The following is a 12,135-nucleotide window of genomic DNA, read 5'->3' on the forward strand; positions in this document are numbered from 1 at the left end:
TTGAACAGTGTTCTTGTCATGGTCCCCATCATGATGCCATATGTGAGGTCTGTCTGACTACTTGTACTCAAACCATGAGGGCTGTCCTGTCCAAAGAAACAAGTAGGGGTGACACCAGGTTAGTAAATGAGCTCAATGCTGGCCCAGCTCCACCTCTGGGGACCCAGCTGATGTCACCAGAGTGAGCCTGGGGAGCAGGGCGGGGCTGATCTGGGAAGATCTCCTTGCCTCCGACTCTGCTAGGTTAGCTGAGGGCCCTCCAGGAGTTCTGACTTGTAGCATGCCCTCCCACCAGACCACAGACCCCTCTCCAGCTCAGGGCAGCCCAGCCCTGAGGGAGATGGAACCCAAGGATCAGCAGTTCATGGTGAGTGCCCTCGCTCATGTCCTCTGCTAACTCCAGCCCCTTCCTGCCTCTACCCCTGCCAAGAAACCCTAAACCCTATACTTGTCATGGATCAGTGAGCCCTTTAGGGACCAGTGTCCCACTCCTGGTTCCTACTTTCCTGGGACCCAGTGGCTCACATACATTGTCATCCTGATTCTCTAGACCCTTGTCTGATCCTCCATCCTCAGAAAGCCTGGGGTTTGGACTATGACCCCAACTGTGGGGCAGCCCTCATCCTGACCCACTTGTCAGGCTACTTGTCCTATTTGGCCTTGGGATGAGCTGCATTAGGACCCCACTAGCTCCTCTGACTGGTTAAGACAGAGACTGGCCCCTGTGTCCTCTAAATATACCTATCAAAGATACCCTTATACATGGGCTGGGCAGAATTGAGGGACATGCAAAACCCAGGTTCCCTCTTCTGAATGCTCATAGAGGACTGGAAGAAGCAGGTGTGTTTTCTTTCTGATCACAGTTAAGACAGACAGCTGTGTGACCTTGGGCAAGCTGTTCCTCTGTTCCATGACAATGTCACCACCAATTCCTCAGAGCCTTTCTGGGAGGCAGGAACAGCTCCATGCAAATAGGGTCTAGGTTTGAGTGAGGGTAAGGGAGGTGGTTGGAAAATGGAGTCCCACTGAGGGTCTTGGTGCTGCCTGTGCCCTGTCCACAGGTAGCTCTTCGGATCCGCCCACTCAACAGTACAGAACTGGAGGAAGGAGCCACTGTCATTGCCCACAAAGTGGGGGACCAGGTGAGACTAGAGGACACGAGGCATTCACTCAATCAAGAGGTACATCGGGGCAGAACTGAGCTGACAAACACTTCCTACACAACTGTGTGTGTGTGTGTGTGTGTGTGTGTGTGTGTGTGTGTGTGTGTGTGTGTGTGTGTGTGTGTCAGAGAAAAATTGCTGGAGCTGTTTCTCTTCCGCCCCATGTGTTCCAGGCATCAAACTTAGGTTTTCAGGTTTAACAGTAGTTAAACTGAGCCATCTTGCAGCCTCCCCCCCTTTTAAGATTTATTTATTATGTATACAGTGTTCTGCCTGCTTGTATGTGTGCAAGCCAGAAGAGAGCACCAGATCTCATTATAGATGGTTGTGAACCACTATGTGGTTGCTGGGAATTCAACTCAGGACCTCTGGAAAAGCAGGCAGTGTTCTTAACTGCTGAGCTATCTCTTCAGCCCTGTTCTTGGTTTTTGAGACACAGACTGTCATTGAGATCAAGGGCTCATTTATTAGATTTGGCTGGCTAGCCAGTGAACCCCGGGGATTTTTCCTGCCTCTGCCTCCCAAGTAGTGGGAGTAGAATTGTGTGCTACCATGTCCAGCTTTTGGGTATGTTCAGGTTCTGGGGATCAAGCTCATGTCTTTATGCTTGCATGGTGACTACTCTACTGACTAGAGTTATCTGCTTAGCTTTTTTTTTTTTTTAATACTTTTTGAATCTCACTATCTAGCCCTGGTTTACCTGGTACTTTACTATACTTCACTGTGTATCCCAGGCGAGCTAGCCTTGCACTTGAGCAATTCTGCCTCAACCCCCCAATTTCCATTCATTAACAGAAACTGCGTTAGTTCCTTGGGGCTGTCTGCTCCACAGAGGTCTGCTGAGATACCAAAATGGGGACATAGGACAGACAGAATGTGAGGAGACTTCGCAGGCCACATTAGCATGCCAGGTCTGACTTCAGAAACTTCAGGTGATTGCTAGCTGCAGGGTGGAGCGCATGGTTGCCATTACCAGGGACTTCAGAGAAAGACTCAACACTCAGCTACCAACACCTTAGAAACTTTTGCCTTTGGCTCTCACTTAGAAGGAGTCTAAAGCCAGACTTTGTGGGATGGACATGATGTCCCTGTTGGTCACTAGCGAGATTAGTGAGGTGGTCTGTGAGACGAAGCTCAGGCAGCAACCCAAAATGTGGTTAGACATCCATCCCTGCCAAGGGCTGCCCACTGGGGCTCAGAGCCCAGGGGAGGGGTGCATTGGCAAAGCTGGCTTTGGGGTGAATCAGCACTGAGGTCATGGGCTGCTTAACAGTGCACACCAGGTGTCAGTGTTCAGACAACAGTAAAGTCATATGTCACCTGAGAAGATGGGTTGAGTAGGGAGGGCAGGGCCGGTGCTTCAGATGTGTATATGTGTGACCGTGAGCAGTGCAGAAGATAGCGCATGGGGCTGGAGAGATGTGTGGTGACTCACAGCCATCTATAAACTCCAGTACCAGGAGATCAGACACCGTCTAGCTTCTATGGGCACCCAGCATGCATGTGGTGCACACACATACATAACAGGCAAAACACCCATACATATAACATAAAAATAAATCTTCAAAAGACAGCCTCTGCTGAAACATCAAGGCAAAGGGCTCTAAGGACAGCTCAGTAACTACTTGTGCACGCATAAGGACCTGAATTCTAACCCAACTCAAGGGGAAAACTGGGCGTGGTGGTGAGTGTTGGTAATCTTGGCACTAGGGTAGTGGGGACAGAAAGATCCTTGGGGTTCCATGGTTAGCTGATCTAGCCAAATTGGTGAGCTCAAGGTTCAGTGAGAGATCATGTTTTTAAAAATGAGGTGGAGGGACTAGGTGTGGTGGCACATGTCTTTGATCTCAGCACTTGGGAGGCAGAGGTAGGCAGATCTCTTGAGTTTAAGGCCAGCCTGGTCTACAAAGCGAGTTCTAAGACAGCCAGGGCCACACAGAGAAACCCTGTCTCGAAAAACCAAAACCAAAACACAAACAAAAAGGTGGAGAACAGTTAAAAAGACAGCAGATGCCAGCCTCCTCAAGCACTTATACACACATGACCACATCTGATGCACACACACACACACACACAAAACCGAAGTGAAATTAGCACCACAGAAAATTTACTTTTTTTTCCTTGAGATAGTGTCTCCCCATGTAACCCAGGCTAGCCTTGAAGTCCTCCTGCCTCAGCTCCCGAGTGCTGGGATGAGTACACCACCACCTCGTGGTTCATAATTTCACCTTTTTAAAATTTAAAAATAAAAATATAATTATATTATTTCCCCCATTTCCCCTTTTCAAGTAAATAATCAAGGGGCATTTAATCCTTTTGAGCTATACAATCCACATAGATCCCCCACACCTGTCAACTGCGACTCCACTTCTGACTCTGGTTTCCTGGACATTCCATGTCAGTGTAGTCACGCATGTGTGGTGTGTGACCTTTGTGTGGCTCAGTGTTGTTGAGGATCACCCAAGCTGTGATAAGTTCAGTTCTCTTCCTCCCCTCCCCTCTTCCTCCCCCGCTCCTCTTCTCCTCCCCCTTCCTTCCTCTCCCTTCTATCATCCTCCTTCTATCTGACTAGACAGATCAGGCTGGCCTCAAACTCATAGAGATCCCCTTGTCTCTGGTTCTTGAGTACTGGGATTAAAGGTGTGTACCCTCAAACCTAGTTTCTATTTTTATTTTGAAATGACTTCAAACCAAGAGAGAGGTTGCAGGAATGCCACGAACCCAGTGCCCTCTAAATCTCAGATGTGTCTCCACTCTGTCCTCTCCCTGTTGTAGGGTACTCACTAGAGAAGACTACTCAGATATGGACTTAAACCAATACAAAGTCCCTATTAAACTGTCTAACTCCACTGGGTGTTTGGGATCCCAGTGTAGCCTTGAGCCTTTCTCAGGGTGCGCTTTTAAGCATGAAAACCACATCCATATTTCAGTTAATAAGAGCAGTTAGCCGGAAGCAGAACTACAAAAGCCAAAAAGCAAGGTTAGTACATTTAGAGTTTCCCAGAACTACAGACCTTGATGGATTAGGCCTTTGTTTTAGTTTTGGCAGGTGGTGCTGACTACATGCTGAGTTTTATGGCCTGAATGGTACTCCCATCATGGAGCCAGTTGTGCTAAGGTCTGGTATACTGTTTTACTCCCCTGGGCTCCAACTCCATTTCTGAAGCATTTAGAGGCACAACACCCTTCCCTACCCAAACATTCCGTCATAGATCTCTTTAAAACAAAAACATTCTCATCTGGATGTGGTTGGTTGCTCATGCCTGTAATTCTGTCACTGGCTGGTCAGAGCAGGAGGATCATGAATTCAAGGCCTTCAGTCCCAGCACTCAGGAGGCAGAAGCAAAGATCCACAGAGTGAGTTTCAGGGCAGCCAGGACTACACAGAGAACCCTTCTCTCAAAACAAGTAAAAATGGAACAAACAACAGCAGCAGCAGAAAACAAAAAAGCCAGGAACATTCTTGCCACATCCAGCATGCTCCGGGGATTAACCTGACTGGAACAGTGAGAGAATGAAGAAAAGACAAACACATCAACTTGGCTCTCACATGCCGGAGCTGAAGCCCCTCAGAAGCTCAGTCTGTTTATTTTTTACAGATGAACAGGAAGGCTGGGTAACTGCAAACCAATAAACAAGGGGGCAGGGAGCCTCTATAGGGAGCAGTCTTCAGGCCATAAAACATCCAGGGGGAGAAATCTATGATAGGCATTGTCTGCACACACTGGTAGCATTTGCACTTGGACCAGAGGAAGGCTTTGTAATCTCTCTGATCCTTGCTAAGGAAAGGCTTTGTGAATCCCATGGGGCTGATGCACTAGAGTCCTGGGCATGGTTGTGTCTATGTTAACAGCACACATGGATTGGTGACTTCACTCGCTTCTTACGCATCCTGGCATCTGACTTCAACAAAGAAATCAGGAAGTTGATCTAGCATCATCTAACCTTGTAGACACATTCAAAATTCTGCTTTTTCCCATAATGTCCTTTTTTTCTCACATAGTCTTACTTGTTAAAGATTTTGTTGTTATCATCATTATTTTATTTATTTATTCATTTATACAATATTCTGTCTGTGTGTATGTCTGCAGGCCAGAAGAGGGCACCAGACCTCATAACAGATGGTTGTGAGCCACCATGTGGTTGCCGGGAATTGAACTCAGGACCTTTGGAAGAGCAGGCAATGCTCTTAACCACTGAGCCATCTCTCCAGCCCCCTATCATTATTATTTTATTTTGACTTTTTGAGACAGGGTTTCTCCATGTAGCCCTGGCTGTCCTTGAACTCACTCTGTAGACCAGGCTGGCCTCAAACTCACAGAGATCCTCCTACCTTTTCCTCCCCAGTGCTGGGATTAAAGTTGTGTGCCACCAGTGCCCAACTCTCCCAGGTGTTTTAAAGTTGTTATAGAGACCATTTCCTTGGTTGGGTTTATTCCAAAGATTTTTTTTTTTCTTGAAGCAGTTGTGAATGAGAGCATGCATTTGTTTGATTTTGTCCTTAGATGGTTGTTATTCTTATATAACACTGGTTCTCAACCTTCCTAATGTTGTGACCCTCTAATACAATCCTTTATGTTTTAGTTCCCAGCCATAAAATTATTTTTGTTGCTATTTCATAGCTGCGATTTTACTACTGTTATGAATTACAATATAAATATCTGGTATTTCTGATGCTCTTAGGCGATCCCTGTAGAAGGATCATTTGATCTCCAAAGGGGTCTGGACCCACATGTTGAGAAACACTAACATAAAAAGGCTACTGATTTATTATTGTTACTGTATTATTGCTGTTGTGTGTATCTGTGTGTGATGTATGTGGGCATGCATGTCACAGCGGAGACATGGACAGCTTTGTGGAGTGAGTTCTCTCCTTCCACCTTTACAAGGTGTATTTGTCCCTCTGATGCTGTGGTATCACACCATGGCCAAGGCAACTTACGGAAGGGTTTATTTGGGCTTATGTTTCCTGAGGGATATGAGTCTGTCTGAGGCAGCATTACTATTGCTGTGATAAGACAACACGATCAAAAGCAAGGTGGGGAGGAAAGAGCCGATTTTGCTTAAACTTCCACATCACCCTTCATCATCAAAGGAAGTCAGGACAGGAACTCAAACTGGAACCTGAAGGCAGGAGCTAATGCAGAGGCCGTGGAGGAAGTACTGCTTAGTGCCTTGCTCAGCCCACATTTTGTTGTTGTTTGGTTTTTCGAGACAGGATTTCTCTGGCTGTCTTGGCTGTCTTGGAACTTGCCCTGTAGACCAGACTGGCCTTGAACTCACAGAGATCCACCTGCCTCTGTTTCCCAAGTGCTAGGAGTAAAGGTGAGCATCATCACCACTACCTCCAGGTCTCAGCTTGCTTTTTTACAGCACCCAGGACCACTAACCCAGGGGGGTGTCACTACCCACAATGGGCTGGGCCCTCCTCATTCAATCACTAATTAGGAAAATGCCCCCATAGGCTAGCCTACAGCCTGATCTTGTGGAAAAAAAAATTTTTTTTCTTAACTGAGGTTCCCTCTTCTCAGATGACTTTAGCCTGTGTCAAGTTGACATAAAACTAGCCAGGATAGAGACCATGATGAAGAGAGTAGAGTCATAGCAATTGGATCTGGAAGCTGAGAGCTCATATCTTGACCTGCAAACAGGAAGCAGAGAGAACACATTGGCAATGGTGCATGACTTTGAAACCTCAAAGTCAGGCTCCAGTGGCATACTTCCTTTAGCAAGGTCACACCTCCTAATCCTTCCCAAATAGCAGCACCCACTGGGGATCTGTGTTCAAATATCAGATCCTGTGCAGGACAATTCCTAGAAACTACCACCCAACAGTCCCCTGGGGAGGGAACTCAGGCTTCAAACTTGCATAGTAAACACCTTAATCTGCTGAGCCATCTCACTGGTCCCAGCTACTTTGTTAACTTTGTATCCTGCCACTTTGTGTCTATCCATTCTAAGATTCTTCTCCTGGGGTGGTTAAGGTCTCTTTTGCATAGAATCATATCATCTGCAAATAAGGGTAGTGTTCATTATAACAACAAAAATATTTTTCTGAGGCTGACAAGATAGCTTGGCAGGGAAAGGTGCTGTGTGCAAGCCGGATGATACGAGTTCGATCCCCAGATCCTATAAGGTCATAGGAGGAAGCCAACTCCCCAAAGGTTGTCCCCACTATGGCATGCACACTCCTGCACTCACACAACCATAACACACAGATAGATGATAGATAGATAGATAGATAGATAGATAGATAGATAGATAGATAGATAAAATATATTTGCTTATGATCCAGATCCTGTGCTACAGGTACCTTTTGAGTACCCAAGGGTCTGTGCATATGTTTTCTTTTCAGCCTTTGTGGCCCTTTTGAGTAGTCTCCGTGATGACTGTAACTTTACAAATGTGAAGACTAGGTGAGGCTTGAGAGACACCAGAGTGAGCAGTAGAGCCAGGCTGAGATCAGAAATCAAGTTTTGGAGAGTCCACTTCCATGATCTTAATCCCACAGTCCCACCCAGAACCCATTGTTGAAAGGACCCTGGCTGGGGACCCATCTAAGTCCTCCTGCAGCCCGGCCTGGCCCACAGTAGGTAGGCTGCCCTGCCACACAGCGTATCCCCAGGAGAAGAGAAAACAGAGAAAGTCAGCTTATGTCATGGAGCAAGCACTGGCCAGAAGCCAGAAGCCCTGGCAGAGCCTGGCCTCCCAGGACTACAGTTTCCAAAGCTAAGAACACAGGAGGGGCAAGTAGTGGTCACGTGACAGGACTCTCAGAACCACCCAGCTCTGCCTCCACCTTCTTGGTTCCTCTCTGGTGCTCTCCACCAGCCAGGTTGCATTTCGCCTCTACCCATTTCCCTGCCCCCTGCTGTCCCTGGGGCAGACTCCTTTAATCCCTTTGCTACAAGGATCTTAACAGGTTTGCTTGATAATAGTGTATATAGGGACTGAAGGAGCCCGAGGGACCGATAGGCTCTCAGAGAAATGGAGCTTAAGGGTGGGGGCTTTGGGACAGTCCCTTTATCTCCTCTGCCCTGTGGAGTGGCCAGCCCAGCACTCTACAGTTTCCATACCCTCTTGCCTTCTCTGATGATATTAGTTCATAGGACAGTCTGTCACTATGGGGCCAGAATGGTTGTGGCCTGTTGTGTTGGGTGGGGTTGTTAAAGCATGACAGGCTGTTTTCCCTTGGGCTTGAGGTTGTCTGGGGCTTTTTTTTTTCTTTCTTTTTTTTTTTATTTAGTAAAAATTTCCACCTCCTCCCCGCCTCCCGTTTACCCCCCTCCCTCCTCCACTCTCCCTCCCTCTCCTGTTCAGAGAGCAGTAAGGGTTCCCTGCCTATGGGAAGTCCAAGTTCCTCCCTGCTTCATCCAGGTCTAGGAAGGTGAGCATCCAAACAGGCCAGGCCCCCTCAAAGCCAGTATGTGTAGTAGGGTCCAAATCCCTTGTCATTGTCCTTGGCTTCTCAGCAGCCCTCATTGTCCGCCATGTTCAGGGAGTCTGGTTTTATCTCATGCTTTTTCAGTCCCAGTCCAGCTGGGCTTGGTAAACTCCAAATAGATCAGCCCCACCATCTCAGTGGGTGGGAGCACTCCTCGCAGTCCAGACTTCCTTGCTCATGTTTTCCTTCCTTCTGTTCCTCGTTTGGACCTTAGGCGTTCAGTTCGGTGCACCAATGTGTGGCTCTGTCTTTATCTCCATCCATTGCCAGATGAAGATTCCCTCACGGTCCTGACTTTCTTCCTCATGTTCTCCCTCCTTCTGCTCCTCGTCAGGACCTTGGAGACTCAGTCCGGTGCTCCAGTGTGGGGCTCTGTCTCTAGCTCCATCCATCGCCAGATGAGGGTTCAGTCCAGATGGAACTCCCCCTTTTTTTTTAATGTTTTTTTGAGATAGGTTTTCTGTGTAGCTCTTTCTGTCCTGAAATGTATTCTGTAGACCAGGCTGGCCTCGAACTCACAGAGATCCACCTGCCTCAAGAGTTTGGGATTAAAGATGTGTGCCACCACCTCCCAGCATCTAAGTCATTTATGTGGCTGTGGAGCCCACTGACTGAGGGGAACTGTATGGTATGCCTTGGGCGAGTGACAGCAGGAGACACTGTTCCCAGTGAGTGAGGCAGGCGAGGTAAGATGTCCACTGTGGAAGCATAAGGACTTGAGTTTGAATCCACAGAACTAGAGAGCAGAGACAGGAGGATTCCAGGGTCACTGGGCAGCCCGTCTAGTGGAAATGGCAAGTTCTAGGCTCAGGGGAAACCCTGCCTCAAAGTCTGAAGTGGAGAAGCAAAGGAGGCGAGCAGTGCTGATGCTCATCTTGGTTTTCTTTTTTTCTGAGACAGGGTTTCTCTGTGCAGCCCTGGCTGGCCTGAAACTCACTCTGTAGACCAGGCTGGCCTCGAACTCACAGGCCTGTCTCTGCCTCCCAAGTGCTGGGATTAAAGATGTGCTTCAATCTTTAGGATGCACAGCTAGGGTCTGACTGTCCCTCCCCTGGTCCCTGTGTCTTGCTGCATCCAGGCGGTCGTGCTCATGGACCCAGGCGAAGACCCGGAGGACACGCTTCGGGCGCACCGGTCCCGGGAGCGCACCTTTATATTCGACACCGTGTTTGACCAGCATGCATCGCAGGTTCATACCACCCCTTCTGCCACTAACTCCGGGAGCTCCCTGGACCTGCATCCCAGGCTGTCTCATCTGTCTCCTTTATGGTCTCCCTGAGCAGGGAAGGGAGGTTGTGGGGAGAAAAACCTCTCCCAGGGATCAAGCATATGAGATCCTCTTGTGGACACAGGGGTCGCCAGATCCTGTGGCCCACGCTGGGGGCTTCTCTCGAGTTTGTTCAATGGTTCCTTCTTTGCATGTGATATCAGGACACAGGCCTTTCCCACACCACCATTGGGCAAAGGAAAACTGACCACATGTGTCTTTCTCATTATAACACACAGCGGCCAGCAAGGCCCTCTCCGAGGAGGGACACCTAAGGCTGAGAGCTGTTGTAAAGATTGGCAGGGGGCTGGCAAGAGGAATCTGTGATGCCATCTCACAGACAGGGAGCCTCTAGGAGGTCACACAGCAAGACTCAGTGCTGGACGTTTGCACTAGGCATTTGTCTTTCTCATACATCATGTCATGACTACCCTCTGTAAGACCAGAAGGTGGTACCACACGCAACCTAACCACGCATGACAGAGGGGAGCCAGGGCTCATCAGGGATAGCAATGAAGGTATTTGAACTTAGGACTCCTGAAAGGGATGTCCCAGCACCAGGGTAACAGCATCTGGGGATAGCAGCATTTAGACTCAAGTGAGACAGTGTAAGATGGGCTGCCAAGCATTCCTGTCCTACTGTGAGGAGGGTCAGCTGCCCTGTATTCAGTACCAAATTTATCACTTCTTTGGGTTTTTTGTTTGTTTGGTTTGGTTTGGTTTGGTTTTGGTTTTTGGTTTTTTTGAGGCAGGGTTTTTCTGTGTAACAGCCCTAGCTGTCTTGGGACTAGCTCTAGTAGACCAGACTGGCCTTGAACTCACAAAGATCTGCCTGCCTCTGCCTCCCAAGTGCTGGGATTAAAGGCGTGCACCACCACCGCCCAGCACTTCTTTGTTTTTTAAAGATTTTTTTATGCGTATGAGGATTTGCCTGCATTTATGCAAATGCACCATGTACATGTTTGATGCCCACAGATGCCAGAAGAGGGTGTCATGATTTCTGGAACTGGAGTTACAGACAGTTGTGAGCTACAGTGTGGGTGTTGAGTACTGAATCCAGGTCCCTCTGGACGAGCAGCCAGTGTAGCCAGGCAGTGGTGGTGCTTGCCTTTAATTCCAGTACTTGGGAGGCAGAGGCAGGTGGATCTCTGTGAGTTCGAGGCCAGCCTGGTCTACAGAGCTAGTTCCGGGATAGCCAAGGCTACACTTTTTTTTTTTTTTTGGTCTTAAAAAAACAAAAAGAAAAGAGCAGCCAGTGCTTCTAACCTTTGAGCCACCTTCCCAGCCCCTTCTTTTTCTCCCTCCCAGAGAGGGTCTCATTTATAGTCCAGGCTGGCACAGATTCACCTTGTAACCTAGAACTGCCTTAAACTCCCAATCCCTTTGCCTCAGCCTCCCACATGCTGGTTATAGATGTGGACTGCTGTGCCCAGAAGCCCTCCTGCTTCTATGATTAGGCATTCAAGGGGCTGTGATCATAAGAAGCTCTTTTGAGCTACATGTCACTGATGGCCACTTGCTTGGTCTGCTCTTGGTACTGGAGTGGCATATCCTGCAGCAGCCAGTAGCTAGGAGATAGTTCACACTCCTGGGGACAGGCTGTCTCCCTAGGACAGTGGTTTCATTCAGCATGGTAACCTCAGAGCTTTAGTAGGGCCAATGGGAGCCCCCTTGGGCTTCCAAAGCCTGACAAACAGAGGGTACATGTATTTATGCTGGCTGGTCAACCCTCAAGGCTGACTCGTGTTAGTATGGTCCCTGTGGGTATCATGATAGGGGATATATTCACTTCCTCAGTTAAGTAGCTAAGTGTCCAGGGCCATTCTCAGCTAGCCACACTCATGCCAGGCTGCTTCCTATGTCTACTCTAGGGACATAGCATCTCATGAAGGATGATGAACACAGAAGAAGGGCCTTCTGGGGATAGTGGTCACTTTTTTTTCTGGTAGATAGGTCTTACTATGTATTCTTGGCTGTCTTGGAACTTTCTATGTAGACCCAGCTGGCCTTGAACTTCCACGATATGCCTGCCTCTGCCTCCTGAGTGCTGGGGTTAAAGACTTATGCCACCAGGCCCAACTGACTACCTTTGACAGTACCACTGTCACCCTCAGTTCAGGACTAAGCCATCATTGTAAAGCAGGTGGCTCCCTAGCTACTCTCTGAAAAGAGGTCATGTTCAAGGTCACGATGGCATTCCACAGAGGGTCACTGACAGTCATCAGCAAAGCTACTTTATGTTGAGTGCTATACTTAAGACC

At 48.3% G+C, this 12,135-nt stretch overlaps 1 protein-coding gene across 1 annotated transcript in view; it reads left to right on the forward strand.

Moving 5' to 3' along the window:
* The first annotated feature begins 280 nt into the window (after positions 1-280).
* Positions 281-12,135, forward strand: part of LOC119825543 (kinesin-like protein KIF19) — a 49,125-nt gene continuing 37,270 nt past the window's right edge. The window contains exons 1-3 of the mRNA XM_038346463.1: positions 281-367; positions 1,062-1,142; positions 9,686-9,796. Of these exons, the coding sequence (XP_038202391.1) occupies positions 281-367; positions 1,062-1,142; positions 9,686-9,796 (279 nt within the window). The remainder of the gene's footprint in view (positions 368-1,061; positions 1,143-9,685; positions 9,797-12,135) is intronic.

This window comes from Arvicola amphibius, chromosome 10 (assembly GCF_903992535.2).
Source record: "Arvicola amphibius chromosome 10, mArvAmp1.2, whole genome shotgun sequence".
Classification (NCBI taxonomy): domain Eukaryota; kingdom Metazoa; phylum Chordata; class Mammalia; order Rodentia; family Cricetidae; genus Arvicola; species Arvicola amphibius.